Here is a 21,799-nt window from a genome sequence, read left to right on the forward strand (position 1 = left end):
GTCAGCCTGGATGAACTTCATTGTGGCTGTCAGGGAATCTAGGATTTTTCTGATTTTTAAAATATCCATAGCTTGTGACATTTTGGAATTTGGGGGTGGAGGTGACTGTCAAAACATCAGAACAACTTCAGTGAGGGCTTTCATTCTGTAAAGGGGCATACGAGAGCCAGCTGTGATCTGGCAACTCTCAGCTTCAAAGGCATGTTACCACAGTACATGCACTATGGATATGTCTGCACTGCAACTAAAATCCTGTGGGTGGCCCATGCCAGCTGACTTTGGCATGTGGGGCTCTGGCTAAGGGGCTGTTTAACTGTGGTGTAGGTGTTCAGGCTCAGGCTGGAGCTCGGGCTTTAGGACCCTGTGAGGTGGGAGGATCCCATAGCTCAGGGTGCAGCCCCAGCCCTAATGTGTGCACCGCAATTAAACTGCCCCTTTGTCGGACCCCCGCAAGCCAGTCAACTCAGCCACAGGTGTCTAACTGCAGTTGCAGATATACCCTAAGTGAGAAATGTGCTTTGTGGACAGTGTGCTGGACTGGAACTCGAGATCTGGAGTCTATTCCCAGCACTGACACTGGCCTGCTGGTGATGTTGGACAAATCAAGTCACCTGTCTGTACCTCAGTTTCTCTATCAGTAAGGAGACAGTAATCCCCTTTGTAAAGTGCTTTGAGATCTACTGATGAAAAGTGCTGTATAATTATGTTATCATACTAGCCTTGCAATCTGAACTAAGTTTAAAAAAATAGTTCTTGTAATACAAAAACATTCTGTGGCTTAAAAAAAAATTATTTTCTCCTTTCACCATGATCATTCAATACAATTACTCTACTACCCCCCCGGCCTGCCCCCAAGATGCTGGCTAACCAAAAGCTTTTTAAGCATTTAAGATAAAATACCAGTGTAAACTATAGGTGTCTTACCCGGTGGGGAGAGGTCCTTCCAGTCTTTTATACCTATAACCACTAGATGACCTGTTACTTGGTGATGCAGAATTTTCACTGCAGCCTTTTGCAGTCAGCTGCAGGCATGCGCATTTTGATCTAGAAGGGCAACAGTAAAATGTCATGTGAAAATAAGGATGTGGTTAAAGGGACAAAGCCAGCTTTAAATATAGTTAATTTAAAAAGTATGTTTTTCTAAGTAGTTTCAGGCCCCTCACCAATTTTTAGGTCTACAATCACATTTTCCTATTTCTTTAAGAATTTCTCTTTTTGCTGTGCCCTGTAGAAGTCCAACACAACAACGGGGGAGGAAGGACTAACTAACAACACTGGAGGAAACAGCTAAACTGACTGTACACAAAACACTATCAAATACACAAAGTAAACAAACTGGAAAAAAAAATCTATACTATCATGGCACCCGTACCTTCCACTGCTTCGCCATCTCCCTCACCCCACCAGAAAATGACTAGAGTTCACAAGACAGATTGGGGAATGACAGAATCATAAAAGATTAGGGTTCAAAACGACTTCAGGAGCTCATCTAGTCCAACCCCTTGCTCAAAGCAAGACCAACCCCAACTAAATCATCCCAGTCAGGGCTTTGTCAAGCTGAGCCTTAAAAACCTCTAAAGATGGAGATTCCACCACTTCCCTAGGTAACCCATTCCAGTGCTTCACCAACCCTCCCAAAAAGGAGTTTTTCCTGACTGTCATTATCATCTTACACTGTTATATCTGCAAAGATCTGTGTGAACAATGTCTCGCCTGGCCTTGATCCCACCCCCTACATAAAGAGAGTCTCAACTCCTGTGGAAAAAGAGCCTGTGGGGGATGGGAGGAGCATGCAATGGATCTGCTGCTTCCCACTCTTCTGCATGCCCAGCAAAGCTAGAACTTTTAATTTTGTTACCTGTGTATTATTAGACAAATTACTATATCACTAAATGCATACTGTATGTTTGACAGTCTCCCTTTAAATTACTCAGGGCACCTCTGTTACTGGGCTTCAGTTAGAGGTCAACTTTTTCTACCTACCTATCTGTGCAGCCATCCGTACAGTTGCACGAGTCAAGAAACATACTGGAGAAGTTGTTCAGATAGTACCCACGTGGCCATGAGGCCTTCCTGTATTTAAAATAGGGTAATCTAGCGCAGTCCACTTCATTACAGAAGGAAATGGGCACAGACTCAGCTCCATTGCTGATATCAAAATCAAATACAAGTGCTTCTCGGTTCAGAGTGTTTCTGCCCAGCTGTACGTATGTGTTGAAAGAAAAGTGATCAACAAATAAGAAGTTGCACTGTGTTTCAAACAGGTAACTCTGCACATCTTGAAAGTTTCTCAGACTTCTCCCACAGGGGGCCTTATAATTCACATCAAGTGACTTTGAAAGCGAGTCTGCTTTTGCATGTCGTCTCTGGAAATGACACAGGATTGGTATTTTAAGAGGGTTTTCCCCCTTGTATGAGTTCAGTGGTCTGCTGGCAAGACATACAGTAGAACAGTCATGATTCTGATAACATAGCTTTAAAGGTAACTCCCTTGTTTCACTAGATACTTCTTCATTCTCTGAACATGATTTTTCTTTCACTTCCATTCTCCTGTTATGAATCACAAAAAATAAAATAAAATAATAATAATAATTTGAGCAGTGGGCAATGAATAAAAGATTCAGTTTTTTAATTGTTCAACATTCTTCACTGGGGGAGAAAATGACTCTCGGTTACAATCATGAAGTCTAGGGTTTCAATGAGCCATCTGTATTAAGCTAGTGCCATGAGGTTTCAATGGCGATCAAGGTCTCTTTGTGCTGGGCGCTGTATAAGCACACTGTAACAGATAGCTCCTGTCCCAAAGAGCTTACACTCTAAATAGACAAGATAGACAAAATAAATACTATTAACCCCATTTTATAGAACAGGAACTGAGCCACGCAGAGATTAAGTGATTTGCCCAAGATCCTGCACAGTTTGTGGCAAAATTGGGAATTGAACTCAAATCTTGAGTCCTAGACCAGTATCTTAATTATCCAAGGCTTTAACTGCACCCTTCAGACACAGCAAAATTGTATCATCTGTTTCACTCTATCCCTTTTCTAGCTACAGGCAAATACACACCCTCATGCTGTAACTTGGAGTGCGTTCAAGTCTTTCACACAGGTCAGATTATAAACTCCAAGGCTTGGGCCGTAACTATGATTCAAAATTGTGTTTAAACAGTTAATTTTACAGTATTAGGTAGATCCAAAGTCTCTTGTGCAAGATAAAGAATACTTAAAATAATGGGCTATAGTAAACTGGAGTTAAATGGAAGATGTATACTCACAAAGGAGAAACTGTTGTATTTTCATTTGATACAGAAGGCTGTAATCTAGGTTTGCTTCTCTGCATGTTATCTTCAGTAGTCACATCATTTACTTTAAAAATTAAAATAAAAAGCCTTCAGCAATCCACATTATATTTTTACAATTAAAATTACAACGTTACCACATTATCAAGTACCAAAACATGTTAAAGACACTTCACTGTTGTGAATTACTCTCTTTTTCTTTCTTTTTGGCTAGTGTATGCTAATGAAAGGGTTTATAAAAACAAGCTACAATGGAGAATTTAGATAAACCTTACTAGAGAGAGAATCTCCAGTGGAACAGATTTCAGTGTGCCACTAATAGGACTTCGATAAATTTGCAGAGAAATGGGCCATCACCATTTATTTTCCTTTTCCCCACAACAAGGATCAGAACATTGAACTGCATCTGCCCTAAATCTCCTAATTCGGATCAAGCTGTATCCCTGGAAGTTCATATAAAAGATATATATAAAAAATATACACGCACTGCAACAGCAGCGATACCAGTTTACTAAAAAACTGACAAAATATAACCCAGAGAGTTTGCATAGTTTGGGTCACATAGTGAGCTGACTTGTATATTATGCAATCCCAGTGTAATGTATAGTTTTATGGGTTGCAAATTAGTTTGGCCCTTTGTTTTTATGTTGGAAGACTGATTGTCTCATCTCAGCAAAAACTTTATTGAAATACTCTACAGAGCATTCATGCACAAACACAAGTTTCTGGATTTATCATCTCTTCTACACCATATGATGCAGTACTATATTTTAAAGTCAGAATTAACTAATGACATATGAAAAGTATGATGCAAAAATAAATCAAACTTAAAGCGATCTTACAAAAGTTTTACTCAAAGGCAACAAATAAATATGCAGTAATTTAAATAACTTTAATAACCTCTCTTAATATGCAGAAATTTTAAGCTCTGCACACCTGCATAGCTCTCATTTAATACAATAATTTAAGCTTCATGAACCTACGTCAATGATATTGCTAGCACTGGGAATAGGACTGGTTAATTAATACTTCCTCTTCTATGGCAAATCACAACATTTTCCATGAGGCCTTAACAAAAACAAAGTATAGGCCGGGGGTGGGGGGAGAAGTTTGATGTTTATAATTTCTCTTTTACGTTGCAGAAAGGAAAAGATCATATTAATCACTTCTACAGTGTTTTAGATTAACCAGTTCATGCTTTTAAATACAAATTACAATTTATAATCCAAGAGACTTTCCACCCAGATGATTACACTAAAGAGAATTCACATTTTGGACCTAAACCAGGCTAACAGCATTCTTTTAATTTAGGTGCCAATACAAAACTGAGATTTGATGCCTCTTGTAGTTTAACAGCCTGATCCTGCAACCCTCACTCAGTCAGTGGGAAACTCAAGCAAGTAGGATCAGGCCATGAATGAGCTGCTTGTCAGTGCATTAACATCTACAGCAAGCTTGTCCTCCTCCTCCCTCTTCTGCTCTCATTTAGCATTAATATCTGCAGCAAACTTTTCCTCTTCTTCTGCTCTTTTAGGAATCACTAATAAGCCAAAAATATATTAGTCATTTCCATTATGAATTCCCTGCTCCACTTCCAAAACCATCTGTTACTTCCTAAAGAAATAGGCCATTCAGATCTATGCCCTCAGGTTTTATGGCTTGACACGGAAATACATCAAGTTCTCAACCTTTCTTCTCTCCCTAACGGCTACACCAGAAACCATGATGCTTCTCATTTAAAGTGTCACATCTTCACTTGAAGGGAAATGTAAATACATACTACAATAGTGAAAACCACGAAAAAGAAAACACATTATAGGACCTAATTAGACTAACCCTACAATTGGTCTACATGCAGTAGTAATAGGTTTTTCAGGCCTATTTTATTTAACTTTAATTGAACTATGTTCCTGCTGATTAAATCAAGATAATAAAATATTGGAGAATGTCGAATAAAAATGGAGTTGAGACGCACATACCATTTGTCAATGCTAAGAGATTGTTTACATCAGCGCTATTCACCAGCATCAAAGCTTGGAAGTATTCTGTTTACAAAACAAAACAGATACATTGTTTCTGAATAACCATGCGTAATTAAAAGGAAATGACAAATAAATAAAACAAATAAATAAAATTGACTAATAACAGGAAATTCAGAGAATAAGCCTCCCACAATAACTTCTACTCCTGCTACAATAGGCCTAAATGCTGCAACACATCTCCTGATAGAGGCCTAAATTTGCTACAATAATGTTATAACTGGCCCTGGTAATTGTAACTTAGGACTGAGAATTCTCTGGCCTTTGGGGAATTGTTGGAATTTTTTTTTCTGATAGGCATTTCAGAAGTGTCCATCCCCACAGTACATTTTAATATAGTTTAATGTCTTTACATCCTCTCACCTAGCTAACCATCTTCTTGCTGAGAAGGACTGCATGCTGTTTCTGCCAGAGCCAATTAATGTCATTCTCAAATTAGTTGGAATGTTTATTAAAGAGCAAGGACAATGCGAGAAAGCAGGAGAGAAAGTCAGTCTCAAACTCCAGTTTGCCATATGGTAACTTATTGTGCTACTATTACACCAGCAGTTAAATGGCAGTAAAGCTTGTATCGATATTTCATGGTGATACCATAACGAGGTCTGTATAGATCAGCAGTGTGAGTTAATGTCTTCATCTCTTATTTTCACTGCATCATCATGGGGTCTAAGTTTACTTGTGAGGTGGCAAAATTTGTAGATGACACAAAACTATTCAAGATAGTTAAGTCCAAAGCAGACTGTGAAGAGATACAAAGGGATCTCCCAAAACTGGGTGACTGGGCAACAAAATTGCAGATGAAATCTAATGTTGATAAATGCAAAGTAATGCACATTGGAAAACATAATTCCAACTATACATATAAAATGATGGGGTCTAAATTAGCTGTTACCACTCAAGAAAGAGATCTTGGAGTCACTGTGGATAGTTTTCCGAAAACATCAACTCAATGTGCAGTGACAGTCAAAAAAGCTAACAGAATGTTGGGAATCATTAGGAAAGGGATAGATAATAAGATAGAAAATATTTTATTGCCTCTTTATAAATCCATGGTACGCCCACATCTTGAACACTGCATGCAAATTTGGTCATTCCATATAAAAAAAGATATACTGGAACTGGAAAAGGTAGAAAAGGGCAACTAAAATGATTAGCGGTATGGAAAAACTTCCATATGAGGAGAGATTAAGATTGAGGACTTTTCAGCTTGCAAAAAGGGACAACTAAGGGGGGTATGATAGAGGTCTATAAAATCATGAGTGTTATTTACTCCTTCTCTTAACACAAGAATTAGGTGGTCACCAAATTAAATTAATAGACAGTAGGATTAAAATGAACAAAGGAAGTATTTTTTTATACAACGCACAGTCAACCTGTGGAACTCCTTGCCAGAGAATGTTGTGAATACCAAGACTATAACTGGGTTCAAAAAAAGAACTAGATAAATTCATGGAGGATAGGTCCATCAATGGTGATTAGCCGGAATAGGCAGGAATTGCTGTTTGCCAGAGGCTGGGAATGGGTGACAGGAGATGGATCACTTGATGATTACCTGTTCTATTCATTCCCTCTGAAGCACCAGGCATTGGCCACTGTTGGAAGGCAGGCTGCTGAGCTGGATGGGCCATTGGTCTGAACCAGTATGGCTGTTCTTATGCAACACTGTGCTGTTGTAATGTTGCATCGTAAGACCTAGACTGAGAACTTGTATACAGAAAAGTTGTACCACTTCACCGATATTAGTATCTTTTAAGCAGAACAGCCCTCCTAGCATGGAATGCAGTTAATACCAGTAAAAAGGTGCTTTCTGTTAGGATAGCTATTCTCATATGGGAAGGGGAATAAGCTATAGTAGTAGCAACACTGCCATCCGCAATAAGGGCTGTACTGGTATAACTATTTTGGTAAAAATCTTCCATTCCTACCCGAAATGGTTTAAACCGGTACAAACACTGTGTGTAGCTCAGATCTAAGAAATCGCTGAAGACTTGCACCAAAATTAGTTTAACCTCTTAATTCCATAAAAGAAATTTTGTAATGGACTCCCTAAGTTCTTCTATTATAAAGTTTTTCCAGTTGAAATCTAAAGGTACAATGAAGTCTCCAAAGTTAACACTGAGACCCTCAGGAAATCACAATTACAATGTGAACCCTTTCAATTAACCGGGGAGTTCAGCTTCTAGTGCACAATATTCTGAAGAGAAAAGAACACACAAGGCTCCATAGTTATTTCTCAAGCATAAACATCTCAGCTCTGTATACCTAAAAAGTCACACTAAGGATCAGCTCTCAGCAAAATTACATTAATAAAAGCAGGAAAACAGGTTTTCAAGGGAGCTTGTCAAAACGCATATTAATCAAACAAAGCTCCACATTGGAGGCAGTAAGGAATGTTTTCCTGATCATCCCTCCCTCCCCTTTACTCCTTCAGGGCTGGATTTAGGTTTGGGGTTCCTGACGTAACGAGACTGCTTTTACACTTTGGCTACATCTACACTGGCACGCATACTCTAGTATGCGCGCCAACGTAGATATAGCCTAAGTAGAAAATAGGGAGTGGACAATAAGTGGACAAATAGGGAGGAACTGGTAGAGAATTTGAAAGAGGAAGGCTGTTGGATGAAAGTGATCGTGAAATGATAGAGTTCATGATTCTAAGGAATTGTAGAAGAACGGTAGAAGGGAAAACAGCACAATAAAAATAATGGATTTCAAAGCAGACTTTAGCAAACTCAGGGAGCTGGTAAGTAAGATATCATGGGAAGCAAGACTAAGGGGGAAAACAGTTCAAGAGAGTTGGCAGTTTTTCAAAAAGACATAATTAAGGGCACAAAAGCAAACTATCCCACTGCGTAGGAAAGATAGGAAGTATGGCAAGAGACCATGCCAGCTTAACCAGGAGATCTTCAATGATATGAAACTCAGAAGAGTCCTACAAAAAGTGGAAACTAGGTCAAATTACAAAGGATGAATATAAACAAACAACACAAGTACGGAAGGACAAAATTAGTAAGGCCAAGGCACAAAATGAGATTAAACTAGCTAGAGACATATAAAGGGTAACAAGAAAACATTCTACAAATACATTAAAAGCAAGAGGAAGACCAAGGACAGGATAGGCCTGTTACTCAAAGGGGAGAGTGGGGAGGAATCAATAACAGAAAATGTGGAAATGGCAGAAGTGCTAAAGGACTTTTTTGTTTCAGTTTTCACCAGAAAGTTTAGTAGCGATTGGACATCTAACTTAATGAATACCAGTGAAAATGAGATAGGATCAGAGGCTAAAATAGGGAAAGAACAAGTTAAAAATTACTCAGACAAGTTGGATGTCTTCAAGTCACCAGGGCCTGCTGAAATACATCCTAGAATACTCAAGAAGCTGACTGAGGAGATAGCTGAGCCATTAGCAATTATGTATGAAAAGACATGAAAGACAGGGGAGATTCCAGAGGACTGGAAAAGGGCAAATATAGTGCCAATCTATAAAAAGGGAAATAAGGACAACCTGGGGAATTACAGACCAGTCAGTTTAACTTCAGTCCCTGGAAAGATAATGGAGCAAATAATTAAGCAATCAATTTGCAAACACCTAGAAGATAATAAAATGATAAGTAACAGCATGATTTGTCAAGAACAAATTGTGTCAAACCAACCTAATAGCGTTCTTTGACAGGGTAACAAGCCTTGTGGATGGAGGGAAGCAATAAATGTGATATATTTTGACTATAGTAAGGCTTTCGATACTGTCTCGCATGACTGTCTCATAAACAAACTAGGGAAATACAACCTAGATGGAGCTGCTACAAGGTACCCGGAGAGTAATTATCAGTGGTTCACAGTAAAGCTGGAAGGGCATATTGAGTGTGGTCCCGACGGGATCAGTTCTTGGTCCGATTATGTTCAATATCTTCATCAATGATCTAGGTAATGGCATAGAAAGTACACTTACAAAGTTTACAGACGATGCCAAGCTGGGAGGGGTTGCAAGTGCTTTGGATAGGATTAAAATTCAAAATGATCTGGACAAACTGGAGAAATAGTCTGAGTAAACTGACTGAAATTCAATAAGGACAAATGCAAAGTACTCCACTTAGAAAAGAACAATCAATTGCACACATACAAAATGGGAAATGACTGCCTAGGAAGGAGTGCTGCAGAAAGGGATCTGGGAGTAACAGTGGATCACAAGCTAAATATGAGTCACCAATGTCACACAGTTGCAAAAAAAGCAAGCATTGTTCTGAGATGTTGTGATGGAGTCCTCCAGGAACAGTGCTCTGGAACCACACGGGACGCAAACAGTCAAGACTCTGCCCTCGGGTCTCCACACACTAGAGCAGCCACTTCCTGACCCTGGCCTCGGACAGTTCAGCACCCCTACTCTGCCAGAACTCCCCGTGGGCCCCCTGGATGGGACCTGGGAGTTCTAACATGCTCCCAAAGGGGCCATGCACTCCACTTTGCAGTCAGAAGCGATTCACAGCCAGCATGAAGTCAGAAGGATTTATTAGATCTCAGGATCACAGTGTAGAAAGACTTTGTTAGCAGCTTAATTAGGAGTTACAGCAGTGATCACCTGCAGAGTTTCAGAGCCCCACTCTTGGGCCCTCCGCCCCCCAACCCCTCACGGGGGACTGGCTCTTCCAACCCCTCACCCCTCCTGAGTCATCCCCTTGCCCCTCCCTAGTCCTTTGTCTCCTTCCCGGGCAAGGTGGCCACTCCTCTTGGTCTCCACCTGCCACAACCTGTTGCAACTGGTTGGGCCAGGGCAGGGGGTCCTGGCTAGGTCTGGATCCGTGTGGCTGGGGAAGGCCCGTCCACCCTCTAGCGGTCTCTGCAATGATCACACACCCGGGTCCCATCACTGAAATACGGTACATGAGTAACATATGGGGGGAGGTGGGAACAGGCATGCACACAGCACTCAGAGAAAAACCCAAAAATATCTCCACTTCTTGTATTAGCAGGACGGTTGTAAGCAAGACATAAGAAGAAATTCTTCCACTCAATTCTGCTCTAATAAAGCTTCAGCTGGAGTATAGTGTCCAATTCTGGGCACCACATTTCAGGAAAAATGTGGACAGATTGAAGAAATTCCAGAGAAGAGCAACAAAAATTATTAAAGGTCTAGAAAATATGACCTATGAGGGAAGATTGTAAAAACTGGGTTTGTTTAGTTTGAAGAAGAGAAGACTGAGTTTTCAAGTACATAAAAGGTTGTTACCAGGAAGAGGGAGAAAAATTGTTCTTGTTAACTTCTGAGGATAGGATAAGAGGAAATGGGCTTAAATTGCAGCACGGGCGATTTAGGTTGGACATTAGAAAAAACTTCCTGTCTGGGCAGTTAAGCACTGGAATAAATTGCTGAGGGAAGTTGTGGAATCTGCAGCACTGGAGACTTTTAAGAGCAGGTTGGACAGACACCAGTCAGGGATGGTTTAGATATTGCTTGGTCCTGCCTGGAGTGCAGGGGACTAGATTAGAAGACCTCTCCAGGTTCCTTCCAGTCCTACAATTCTATGACTAAGTACTGGACCATGCACATGCTCACCGTGCCAAGTATCCACATTATCCTGTGCTGACATGGGTATAACACAGTGTACATGTATACACACTGCTACTGCTGTTAGGCAGTCCTAAGGCTCTGCTCATCACAGGAAGACACTCAGAGCCAACTGGCTGTATGTTGTTAATACCGTCCCCCACCTTCACTCATTTGCCAATGGCAGTTCCTGATCGCATCGCCCCTCGCTGTTATTCCTGCTGAACTGGGTGGAAGACCCAGAGCAATGGAATGATGATTTGCTCCTTATCGTGGGGCAAACGTTTACGCAAGTGGTGTAGGTGACTGGTGAGATGCCCAGTGGAATTTGCGCAGAACTTAGACATGTTGAAGATGGCTGACCTTTATGGTCAACGACAATTCATTCAGCTTACATGGTACAGATATGGTAAATGCCGGTATTGCCATGGTATGCCCTTGGGTGGACTGCCGCTTCCGGTGAAGAACTGGTACAAGCGTGGTGGGATCACATCATTTCCGAAAACGGGTATGGCCAGCGGTGGCTTCAGAACTCCTGAATGAGGAAACAGATCTTCATGGAGCCATGTGAGGAACTTGCACCAAACCTCCAGTATCAGAACACTTGATTGAGGGAAGCCATACTGGTGCAGAAGAGGGTGACTATTGCTCTGTGGAAGCTGGCAACACCAGATAGCCACACGTCCATTGCAAATCACTTTGGGGCTGGAAAGTCCACTGTTGGGGGCATGACTGAGCAGGTCTGTGAGGCAATTAACACTGGGATCTGCCATGGGGTGATTGCCATAAGAAAAGTTCCAGAAATGATGGCTGGATTTCAGAGAATGGAGTTTCCAAATTGTGCAGGGGCTATCAATGATACCCATATCCAATGCTCTGCCCACCCCAAAGGGCGAGTCTGTGAACCAAAAAGGCTACTATTGACTCATTATGCAAAGCTTGGTGGACCACAGAGGCAGATTAACCAATACAAACTTAGGAAACACTAGAAAGGTTCATGACAGCAGGGTGCTGAGAAGATCAGGATTGTACTTGAAGGGGGAAGAAAGGACTTTATTCCCTAGGAATGATATTGTTCTGTATAGCCTGTCCATGCCAACTGTTATTTTGGGGAACCCTGCATACCTGCTCCTAATCTGGCTCATGAAACCATATTTCAATATCAATGATAGTTACAAACTCAGGAGCTGTAGACTGGTCTTGGAGTGTGTGTTTGGTAGACTGAAATCACATGGGTGCTGGCTGCCAACACACCCATCTGAACGTCAGCATGGCAAATGCTGTTTGTATAATTGTTGCCTGCTTTGCACTCCATAGCGTTTTTGAGGGTGAAGGGGAGTGTTTCTGTCCCGAGTGGGCACAGGACAAGTCTGGTTTACAAACTCTGCACAGGCAGCTGGATCCCATGCGCATGCACACTGGTCCTGATTCCCAGCAGTCAAGGGAAATCAGGGCATGCCATATGTTCACACACCTTTGCCTAATCAGAAGATGAAGGAGACCTGGCACAGTATGGTGGTATCACACAGGAAGGCAGAGAATGACATCTGCTTCTACTAAAGGACACCCTCAAGCACATGAAGGAACATGAGTACATACTTGTAGGGCTACATAACTTTGTGAGGGTTTTGCTCCCTCATTGCCGGTTGTAAACCACACATTCCTGTGACACTGCACAGATTAAAGACAATGATAACAGGGCACCTCCACTGGGTTATCACGTGAGGAGATTTGTTCCGTGCTACGGCCAAGCTGTAATGCGGTCATTGTGCAATGTTTGTTTTCACTATTCACACTTGTTTACAAACTTCTGTTATTGGGACCACTCAATCTCTGTTAATGATCTCATCAACATTTGCGGAGGAGCAGGGGTACGAGAGGAGTGGGGTACGCAGCCATTCTTTTTTTAATTGTACATTGTCAGTGATGCTAACGGCTGCAACTGGTCAAGGTTTTGGGGGGTGAAAGGAGGAAGCATTTAGGAACAGGGTAGTAGCAAATGCTGTCATTGCCTGTATTGTTACTGAAATTTCGATTTCTGCATGTGAACTAAGTCATAGAGACGTTCATCTACCCTTTTGCTGAATTGTACAATTCTGCTGTGTTGTAAACCAGTAGTGCTTTCTGTAAGCTCATAACACTAACTGCATTTTCCCCTCCCTCCCATCTATCTTTGGACTTTGGATACTTCTGAACCTGGGTAGGTGGGGATTGAGACAGACAGAAAAGGATTTGCTGTATCATGGCAACAAAGTTATACATAATTCAGTTTCATGTGCTGAATTGTGAATTGTGGGGTCCAATCCAGAACCTGAAAACATTTTCTGTCCATTATACTTAGGAAAGAGGGGCCACACGCAAGTCAAGGAAATGATAACATTTATTAAACATACTAGGTGGAACGTATAACTAAAATATTTTTAAAAAGAAAGGTCAGCTAACAATCTTTAAAACGTTAAAGGAACGAATTCGTGACCACTGGCTAAACGTTACTATCTCTTCACCCGTCTCCTTGCCCTCCTCCTGACAAGGGGGGGGGGGCAGGACGATGGGAAAATCTCTCTTGGGGAAAACAGAATAGGTCTCCTGCACAGGATTTGGGGGTGGGCACTTGGTGGGACTCCAGGTCTCCCAGAGGCTCACTGTTCCTCTCCTGGACGATCAGGTAGGTCCCCCCTGCAAGACGTTTTGGGTGCCAGTAGAGAGTCAGATCCCAGCAGTCCTGCAGGCTCCATGTTCTCTACCCAGTCACTCGGGGAAGGAGGAGGGCGGGGGTCCTTAAAAGAGGATCCTCCAGCTCAGCAGTACATTGGGCAGCAGCCAGAGGAAGAGGAGATGGTGGCGTTGATGGCTGGAGGTTCACAGACAGGTTCAGTGGCTCCACCACCAGGCAGACCCCAAACTCATTTGGTCACTAGTTCAAAGAGCCTCTCCATTAGGGAATGCTCCCACTCCCTATGGTGTGCCTCCGGCTCCAGGAACTGGTTCATCAACATTTCTTCCTGATGAAGAGCCCAATTCTCTTGTGATTTGAGGAATTCAAACCGCTCCTGGTTCCTCCAGTCCATCTCTATGAGCAGCTCCTCCCTGGTCCTTCACTGTCTGCTTCTACTATCTCTGGGCTGCTGCTCCTACTCTCCTGGAGGAATGGTTTACCTCTTGGGAGCTGAAGGTCCTGCCAATTTAAAGAAAAAGGTGGCATTTTTTTTCCTTTTGGAAGAAGCCAAGAAATCCTCCCATATAACATAACTTTGCTGTAAAAGGCTACAATTTTGATACTTTTCAGCCTTTCAGAAATGCAACTGTTAAATTATCCTTGGTTCTCAGATGACTTCTGCAGCCCATGAAGAAGGAACAGAGGCTAGTAATGCTAAGAAAAATGTACTAATGTTTTAAAATACTTAAAATGTTCAGTGTCTCAATAGGCTGGAGGGAGGAGGAGGAGGCAGGTCACTCCAAGGGCTATGTTACCGGTTTGCAATTTCTTCTTTAAAGGATGGCCAACATTTGGATAAAATAGTTTTTAAGGTACCAGAATTGAAAACAGAAGTGGCTTTCTAGGCCTCTGGAGGAGAGCTGGCAATCAGTGCCAGAGAGATGTTTGTGCTAAGGATCCACCCTTACACATATAGCTAGTGGAGAGAGTTAGTCAGTTATGAAGGTGGACCAAGCAGATTTGCACTGCCATTGAACCTCAAGACCCGGCTGGAGTTCCTGCTACACCAGAAATTTTCTGAAATACATTTACAGGGCTGAGAGGCAACTCATCTGTAAATGGACTCTATTCTCAGCTAGCATGTGAGGTTTCTGTGCAAAGGGAGACGCAAACCACAAACATCCCCCACCTGCCTCAGCATCACCAGAAAATCCTGCCCCGCGTCTGTCAGGAACCAGGGTCTGCAGCAGAGCCAGTCCGGAAGCAGCAGGGCTGCAGCAGAGCCAGTCTCTGGTTGACCTAATGAACACAGCTGCTCTGTAGTTAGGTTGCCTGACTGGCTACGTGGCCTGATCAGTTGGAAGAGTCAGCAGACTGGCTATTAAGCAACAGCAGCTGGGTAGCTGGTCAAAGCATTTGCCCAAAGCTGTGACAGTTCCTGTGCCTACTTGTTCCCAGCCTTGCTCCTGCCTTGAACCCAGCCTTGCCTCACTCCAGACAACCAGGTCCTGACCCTCAGCTCTGATTCCTGATCTCTGACCCTGGGCTCTGGCCTCTGGCTCCAGCTCTGACCCTGGGCTCAAGTTCCTAACTACCAACTCCTGCTCTCACCACTAGGCACAGCCACCAATGTCCCAGTCATTGACAGTTTGAGCAGCCCCAGCACGATTGCTAAGGGAACTAGAGCAGATAGGATGAGCATGGATTCTACAAAGGCTCATCTCTCTCTAGCATACATTGGGAGCCCTACAGACTTTGCAGGCCTAGGTTGTTGCAGAATTGCAGAATGCAGTCCTGCAGTGCAAGCTGCACCACCTTCAGCTCCAACCCCTGCTCTGTGCAAGCCCAAGCTCCCCCTACCTGATAAGTTTAATGGTGATCGTGACAAATTTTGTGGGTTCCTAAATCAGTGTCAGCTCCTACTTCTGCTACACTCACAGTTGTACCCCACTGACCAAGCCTGAGTGGGACTGATTATCAGCCTGCTTACTGGGGAGGCCCTGCCTTGGACAACTCTGCTGCTGGAAAAAATCAAGCCTGCTTCTGGGACGATTTGAGGACTTCCTTCGAGCTATGGCGGTGATCTTCGATGACCCAAGTTCCAAGCGTTAAGCCAAAACTGTGGGGATGCCGGGCAGTTGCTATATACACAGCAAAGTTCTAACACTTCATAGTGGACCTCAAGTGGAAGAAGGCCACCCAGGGTTATTTCCAGCTTGGCCTAAACGACAATATTAATGTTGTGTTATCATTTCTGGCTTGGCTTGAACAATGAACTGCATATGTGGAATCTCCATCTGGCCGGATGCCTTAGTCAACCATCGCATCAAGATCGACTACCACCTGACTGAACACCACCATCAAGAAAAAAGGTGGTCTGCCTGACCCCTACAAGCCCTGCCCCAGTTCCCCCCCGCCCCCCATCACTAGTCCTCTCTCCATTGTTTGAACACATGCAGGTCAATCAGGTATGGCTCCAGAATTATTGCCAGGCCTCAGGCCTATACTGCACTTTGCATCAAGCTGCCCAGCCAAGGTTCAATCTGCACCTTGCCTGAGAAACAGCAAACCCCAGCCCTGACAGAAGGCTTCAGGCTGGATTGGCGCCCTTCCCCTCCCGCAGCAGCCTACACCAACTCTTGTCCACCGGTACCCTGGTGATGGCCAATCAGTATCTAACATGACTGCAACTCCCTCTCCAGCTCCAGCACTCTGATACACCCAGCATCAACCTAGAGGCACTGGTGGACTTGGGTGCCTCAGGCAATTTCATGGACCTGAAGTTCACATGACTACACAGTATACCCACCGAGCATAAAGACCTGAGTTAGTGGAGTCCACAGATGGGTCACCTCTTTCATCAGAACCAATCACCTACCAGACAGCTCCCTTAGAAGTAACTATCCTTTGAGGCCATCAAGAAATTCTCCAGTTTAGATGAATTCATGCACCACATTTATCAGTTGTCCTTGACATACCCTGCCTCATCATCCACAACCCTCATGTCTGCTGGCAGTCAGGCACAGCACACTTGGATTCTCCATCTTGCCAACAAACCTCTTTCATGAGAGCCGCTCTGGGACCGGCAACCCACTGTGGCATACTCGGTCCTCCAAAGATTTCAGAGATGCAAAGGGAGGATCCCAAAGCAACCCCGGCAACCCGCACCACCTCCCCAATGAGTCCACTGATTCCAATTAAATATCAACACTATGCCAACATGTTCAACCAAAGGGTGTAGCTCCGATAGGGTGGTAGCTACTACTACCTCATCAACCCCCAGCAGGGAGCAGAGTTTCCATTCCGGTACATTTACTCACAATCCAAACCCAAACTACAGGCACTTTGGGTCTGTCTTGAGGAAAACCTACAGAAGGGATTCATTTGCACCTCCACATCCCCAGTGGAGGCCCCAGATCTTCTCTGTGGCAAAGAAAGATGGATCCCCTCCACCCTTGTGTGGACTGCTGAGCTCTGAACAAGACTACAGTCTGAAACCAGTACCCCTTACCATTTATTAACGAGCTGTTCAAAAGACTCTGCTTTCCTGCGGGTCTTCACAAAGTTGGACCTCTGTGGAGCTTATAACTTGGTGAGGATCCTGAAAGGAGATGAATGGAAGAGTGCCTTCGGTACCAGATATGGCCACTTTGAATATTTGGTCATGCCATTGGGGTTGTGCAATGCCCCAGTGAACTTCCACCATTTCATAAATGACATCTTTATGAACATGCTGGACCAATTTGTTGGCAATTACATGGATGAAATCCTCATTTTCTCTGAAAGTCAGGAGCTCCACAACCCATCATGCACACACTATCTTGGAGAAATTCCACCAAAACCACCTCTATGCAAAGCCTGAGAAATATGAGTTTGATAAGGACACAGTGGAATTCTGGGGATATATCATCTCACCCAAGGGACTCATTACTGCCCCTTGTGTGGGTCCATGGTATCACACTGGGCTGTGCCCAAGGACATATACAGGATGCAGTGATTCCTGGGATTCGCCAATTTTTACAAGCAATTTATTAAAGGATTCTCTAGCCTGGTTGCACCTATAACAGTGCTGCTGCAAGAGGAACCGCGGTTAATCTGGTCCACAGAAACTTTGATTGACAGAAGAGGACATTCACCTCAGTACCCATCAGGAGTCACCCAAATCTCACAAACCATTTAGGATTGAGGCTGACACCATAGGTGCAGTATTATCTCAACATGTGGGCCCACTCAATCTGCTCTTTCCCTGTGCCTTTTACTCTTAGAAGCTAACGCTTATGGGAGAAAATGACCATCTCTGGGACACAGAGCTACTGATTATTAAGGCAGCTTTCAAGGAGTGACACTACTTCCTAGATGGAGCCCAGTTCCAATGGACCACAAGAACTAGAAGTACATATGGAAGACTAAATGCTCAAATCTAAAGAAGAGCTCTCTGCCTCCGTGCTCAAGGACCAACTCTGTCAACAGAATGATCGACAACAGTCAGATGTCCTCCATCTGCTCCCTTCTCCTTGATGACCTATTTGCAAACCAGATCTGTCAGGCTCTGAACGATGTGAATACCCAACCCAACTTGGGGATCCGACTACAGAATAGCCTCCTTTGTCTCAAGAGTCGTATTTATGTTCCAGAGCGACAACCTAGGCTTCAGTTATTGAAATATGCCATGATTCCCTGCAGAGGGGTGCATTTTACCCAATTTAAGCCCTGGAATCTGGTCTTGAGGAGCTTCTGGTGGCCAGGCCTACAAGCTTACATCAAGGATTATCTAAAGTCCTGTTATCTCTGTGCCTTCACCAAAATCCCACAACCAACCGCCCTAGGTCTCCTTCTGCCTTCTGCCATCCCTCCAATGCCTTGGTTGTTGTCAACCTCCTAACAAAGATGGGGTGCTTCATCCCATGTTGTGCTGTTCCTACAGCACAACAGACAGCCCAGCTCTTCCTGGAAAATGGCTTCCGCTGCCATGGATTACTGATGGGCACTGTATCAGACTGGGGTCCCCAGTTCATTTCCTGATTCTGGTGGGAACTTCTCAGACTCCTTAGCATAGAATGCTACTTTGCTTACTACCACAGACCAATGGGCAAACAGTCCATCAAATCTTGGAGCAGTATCTTGGCTGCTTTTTGAGCTGCCATCAGGATGACTGGCTTTCACTGCTGTGCTGACTTCGCATATAACAACGCAGACCACGCCTCAACTCAACATAGCCCATTCTTTGCAAACTATGGCTTCCACCCCCCCTTCTACCTAGACTTACCCATGAGCTGCCCAGTACTGGCTGCTGCAGATTTAGCTTCCTACCTACACCAGGAGCTCAAGGAACACTTGCAGTCCTCCAGAGAAGCCTATAAACACCATGCAGACAAGACCATCAGGCTGCCTCCAATCTGGCCACCCCCCAATCTGGCCATAGGCGACAACGTGTGGCTCTCCACCCAGAACCTTAAATCAAACTGCTCATCCTAGCCCAAACTAGACTACCAACACCTTGGCCCCTTCAAGATTACAGAATGGAGAAAGCCAGTGGCTTTCAGGTTACAGTGGACCAAATCCATCAACCCTGTCTTTCATATCACATTTTTAAAGCCTTACACTGAGAACCCATACCCAAACTGCTCCAATATGCCAGTGCCATGCATAATAGTCTGAGGACCAGAGGAGTACTTGGTTCACCAAATCTTCAACTCTAGGCGAGGTAGGGGAAGGCTCCAGTACCCGGTGGTCTGGAAATGCTACACTCTGGAGGAGCCATCCTGAGAACTGGTAGAGAACACCCACATTCCAGACTTATTGCAAGAATTCCATTAGAACTACCCCACGAAACCAGGCCCTGAGGCCCCTAGGAGGCACAATAGAGTGGGGTGGAGGGCTACTGTCAGGAAGCAGGACCTGCAGCAGAGCCAGTCTCTGGGCAACCAAAGGAGCCCAGCAGGCCTGTAGTAGGCTGCCTGATTGGCTACACCACCTGACTGGTGTGAAGCATCAGCAGACCGGCTCTTAAGCCCAGCAGCAGCAGCTCAGTGGCTGCTCAAAGCGTTCACCCACAGCTGCAAAAGCTCCTGTGCCTACCTGTTTCCAACCTTGCTCCTGCCCTGTTCCAGCTCTTCTTCAGCCTTAGCTCATTCCAGGAAACCTGGTCCAGGCCCTGACCCTCAGCTCCAATTCCTGACTTCAGCTCTGACCCTTAGCTTTGGCATTTGGCTTCTGACTCTGGTTCTGACCCTTGGCTCTGATTTCTGACTACCAATTCCTGCTCTAACCAGTAGGCACAACCACCAATGCTGAAGTCACGGACAATGCCAGCCTAACAATGGTGAAATGGATGTGGAAAGAAAGAGACGCACTACAACTTTGTTTTCCCGAGATTTCAGGTAATCACCACAAGCCCCCACACTGCAAAGGGACACCACACTGTGTTTATCCAAACACTAGACTGGATTCTTCTTCTACCCATTTCCCCTGGTTTGTGCACAGTTCAGTGCAGAGAGAGGCCAGACACCAGTGACAGGGGCAGGGGCAGTAAAAATTTTGTAATCTTTAATGGCAAAAAGGACTCCTGTGACTAACTTTTTCCCCAAATAACCAAAGTGTTCTAGAACTGTGTTCAGTTCCCTTCTCTATCCTGGACCTAACCTCGCTGCCCTTCAACATCACTCCCACCATCCCTTCTGTGCAGCTCCCATTTGCAAGGGGATGGCAAGACCAGGGGGTGGGAGAAGCACCGTAACTGTGTAATCTTCCAAAGGACAAAAGACAGCTGCCTAACTTTACACAAACAAACAACTAAGTTTTCCTCAACTGTCCCATCCCCAATCGGGAGCTTTCTAACCTGCTCCTTCCTTTCCCGCACTCCATATAGCTCTGGGACCATTGCCACCTGACTGCTGGCTGAGAAATGCTCAATGGTTTTTCATTAATAATCTGTTTTTAAAACATAGCTTTAGCTGAATGCATAACAGTTGTTCATCAGAAATCAATAAAATCACTGATATATAGCAGTGTCTTTCTTGGGGACTATTTCAGGGTGGAGCAGAGCAGAGGTTGGATAGAGGTCAGGGGAGCTGAAGGAGCCTGGTAAGGGGATAGGGCGTTTGAACAGCACTGCAGTTCAAACTCAGACATAACAATGCACGACATAATATCCAGAGAGGAAAAGTCAGTGCACAGTACTTCAAATACCGTGAATTTTAAATTCAAGGAGTACAGACCAAAGCAAGAGGCAATATTGGTGAGGAAGGTGGGGGTTCATTGTAACTTACCAGCCAGAGTTTCTGGTTCCTGCCACAGCTCGGGGTCCTCCTCAGTTTCATCGGGGGAGGAGCCTTCCTAACTGGCTCCTTTGGGTAGAGGTGGAGAATCACATGCTCTTTATCCTCTGGGTCTTCCAGGCATCCAGTGGACCCTGCTGCCTTCTCACCCTGGCCCTCATTGGCCTCCTGTCAGACAATGAGGCTGGGGGCTTAAGGAAAGGAGCATGAGCCACTTCAGGTCTTGTACTGGGAGCTCTGACAGCACCCAGTTCTGATCATCATAGAAGGGGCATGTACGACGAGCTTTGCCAACGCAACTGTTGGAAGTCTTTTGCTCTTCTGTCCTGGAGCCTCAAGTGCTTGATGCATTCCCAATATGAGGACAGAACCCTCTGATTGCCCACCTGCTCCAGCCTCTGTGAAGTTTCCCAATACGGGTGTATGTTCCTGCCACTCCAGGTGAAGAAGTAGAGTACACTGCGTTCCAAGCACACATTGACTGGCACATGGGTGTGGCTTGTGGGTTGGGCGACTGCTCTTGGAGCAGGATTCACGTTCATCTGTATTGATCTAAAGAGTGCAGTGGAAAGCTATTTTGATGTAGTTAGTGCAGCCTGTCACTACTCATGACAATGGGGGGACAGAGACTTTTATAGATTGGGTAAGGAGGGTCAGGCAGGACCAAGTTCAGTGCATTGTGGGAATGGATGCAGAGGACTAGTGAAATTCGAGACCAGATACTTGCCCCTTAGACTGTTAACACTGCAAACTAGCACAGGTGTGGGGCCATGCCACAGCCTGTGACATGTACTTACCCACACTCTTCAGGTGTACTAACTTACTCGCCCTCTATTCACTTCAGACATGTGCTTCTGGGATTTAGGTGTGGACTGGAGGGGGGTTATGAGACAACTATGAGCACTGACATGTACAGTTGCTAGTGCAGGTGTACCCCATGCTCTTTGGGGCAGGGATTGTCTTTTTGTCCCATGTTTGTACAGCATC

The 21,799-nt window shown here is 44.4% G+C and overlaps 2 protein-coding genes across 2 annotated transcripts in view; one reads left to right on the forward strand and one right to left on the reverse strand.

The window, feature by feature from the left end:
• SETDB2 (SET domain bifurcated histone lysine methyltransferase 2) overlaps nt 1-21,799 on the reverse strand; it is a 99,899-nt gene that overhangs the window by 72,603 nt on the left and 5,497 nt on the right. The window contains exons 5-8 of the mRNA XM_067562712.1: nt 5,278-5,343; nt 3,275-3,365; nt 1,984-2,550; nt 925-1,044 (exon numbers count right to left, since the gene is read on the reverse strand). Coding sequence (XP_067418813.1) covers nt 925-1,044; nt 1,984-2,550; nt 3,275-3,365; nt 5,278-5,343 — 844 coding nt within the window. The remainder of the gene's footprint in view (nt 1-924; nt 1,045-1,983; nt 2,551-3,274; nt 3,366-5,277; nt 5,344-21,799) is intronic.
• CAB39L (calcium binding protein 39 like) overlaps nt 1-21,799 on the forward strand; it is a 146,881-nt gene that overhangs the window by 29,875 nt on the left and 95,207 nt on the right. The gene's annotated exons all lie outside the window — the stretch shown is intronic.

Source organism: Emydura macquarii, unplaced genomic scaffold (assembly GCF_026122565.2).
Source record: "Emydura macquarii macquarii isolate MOO-44397 ecotype Brisbane River unplaced genomic scaffold, CSIRO-AGI_Emac_v2 contig_2473, whole genome shotgun sequence".
NCBI lineage: Eukaryota > Metazoa > Chordata > Testudines > Chelidae > Emydura > Emydura macquarii.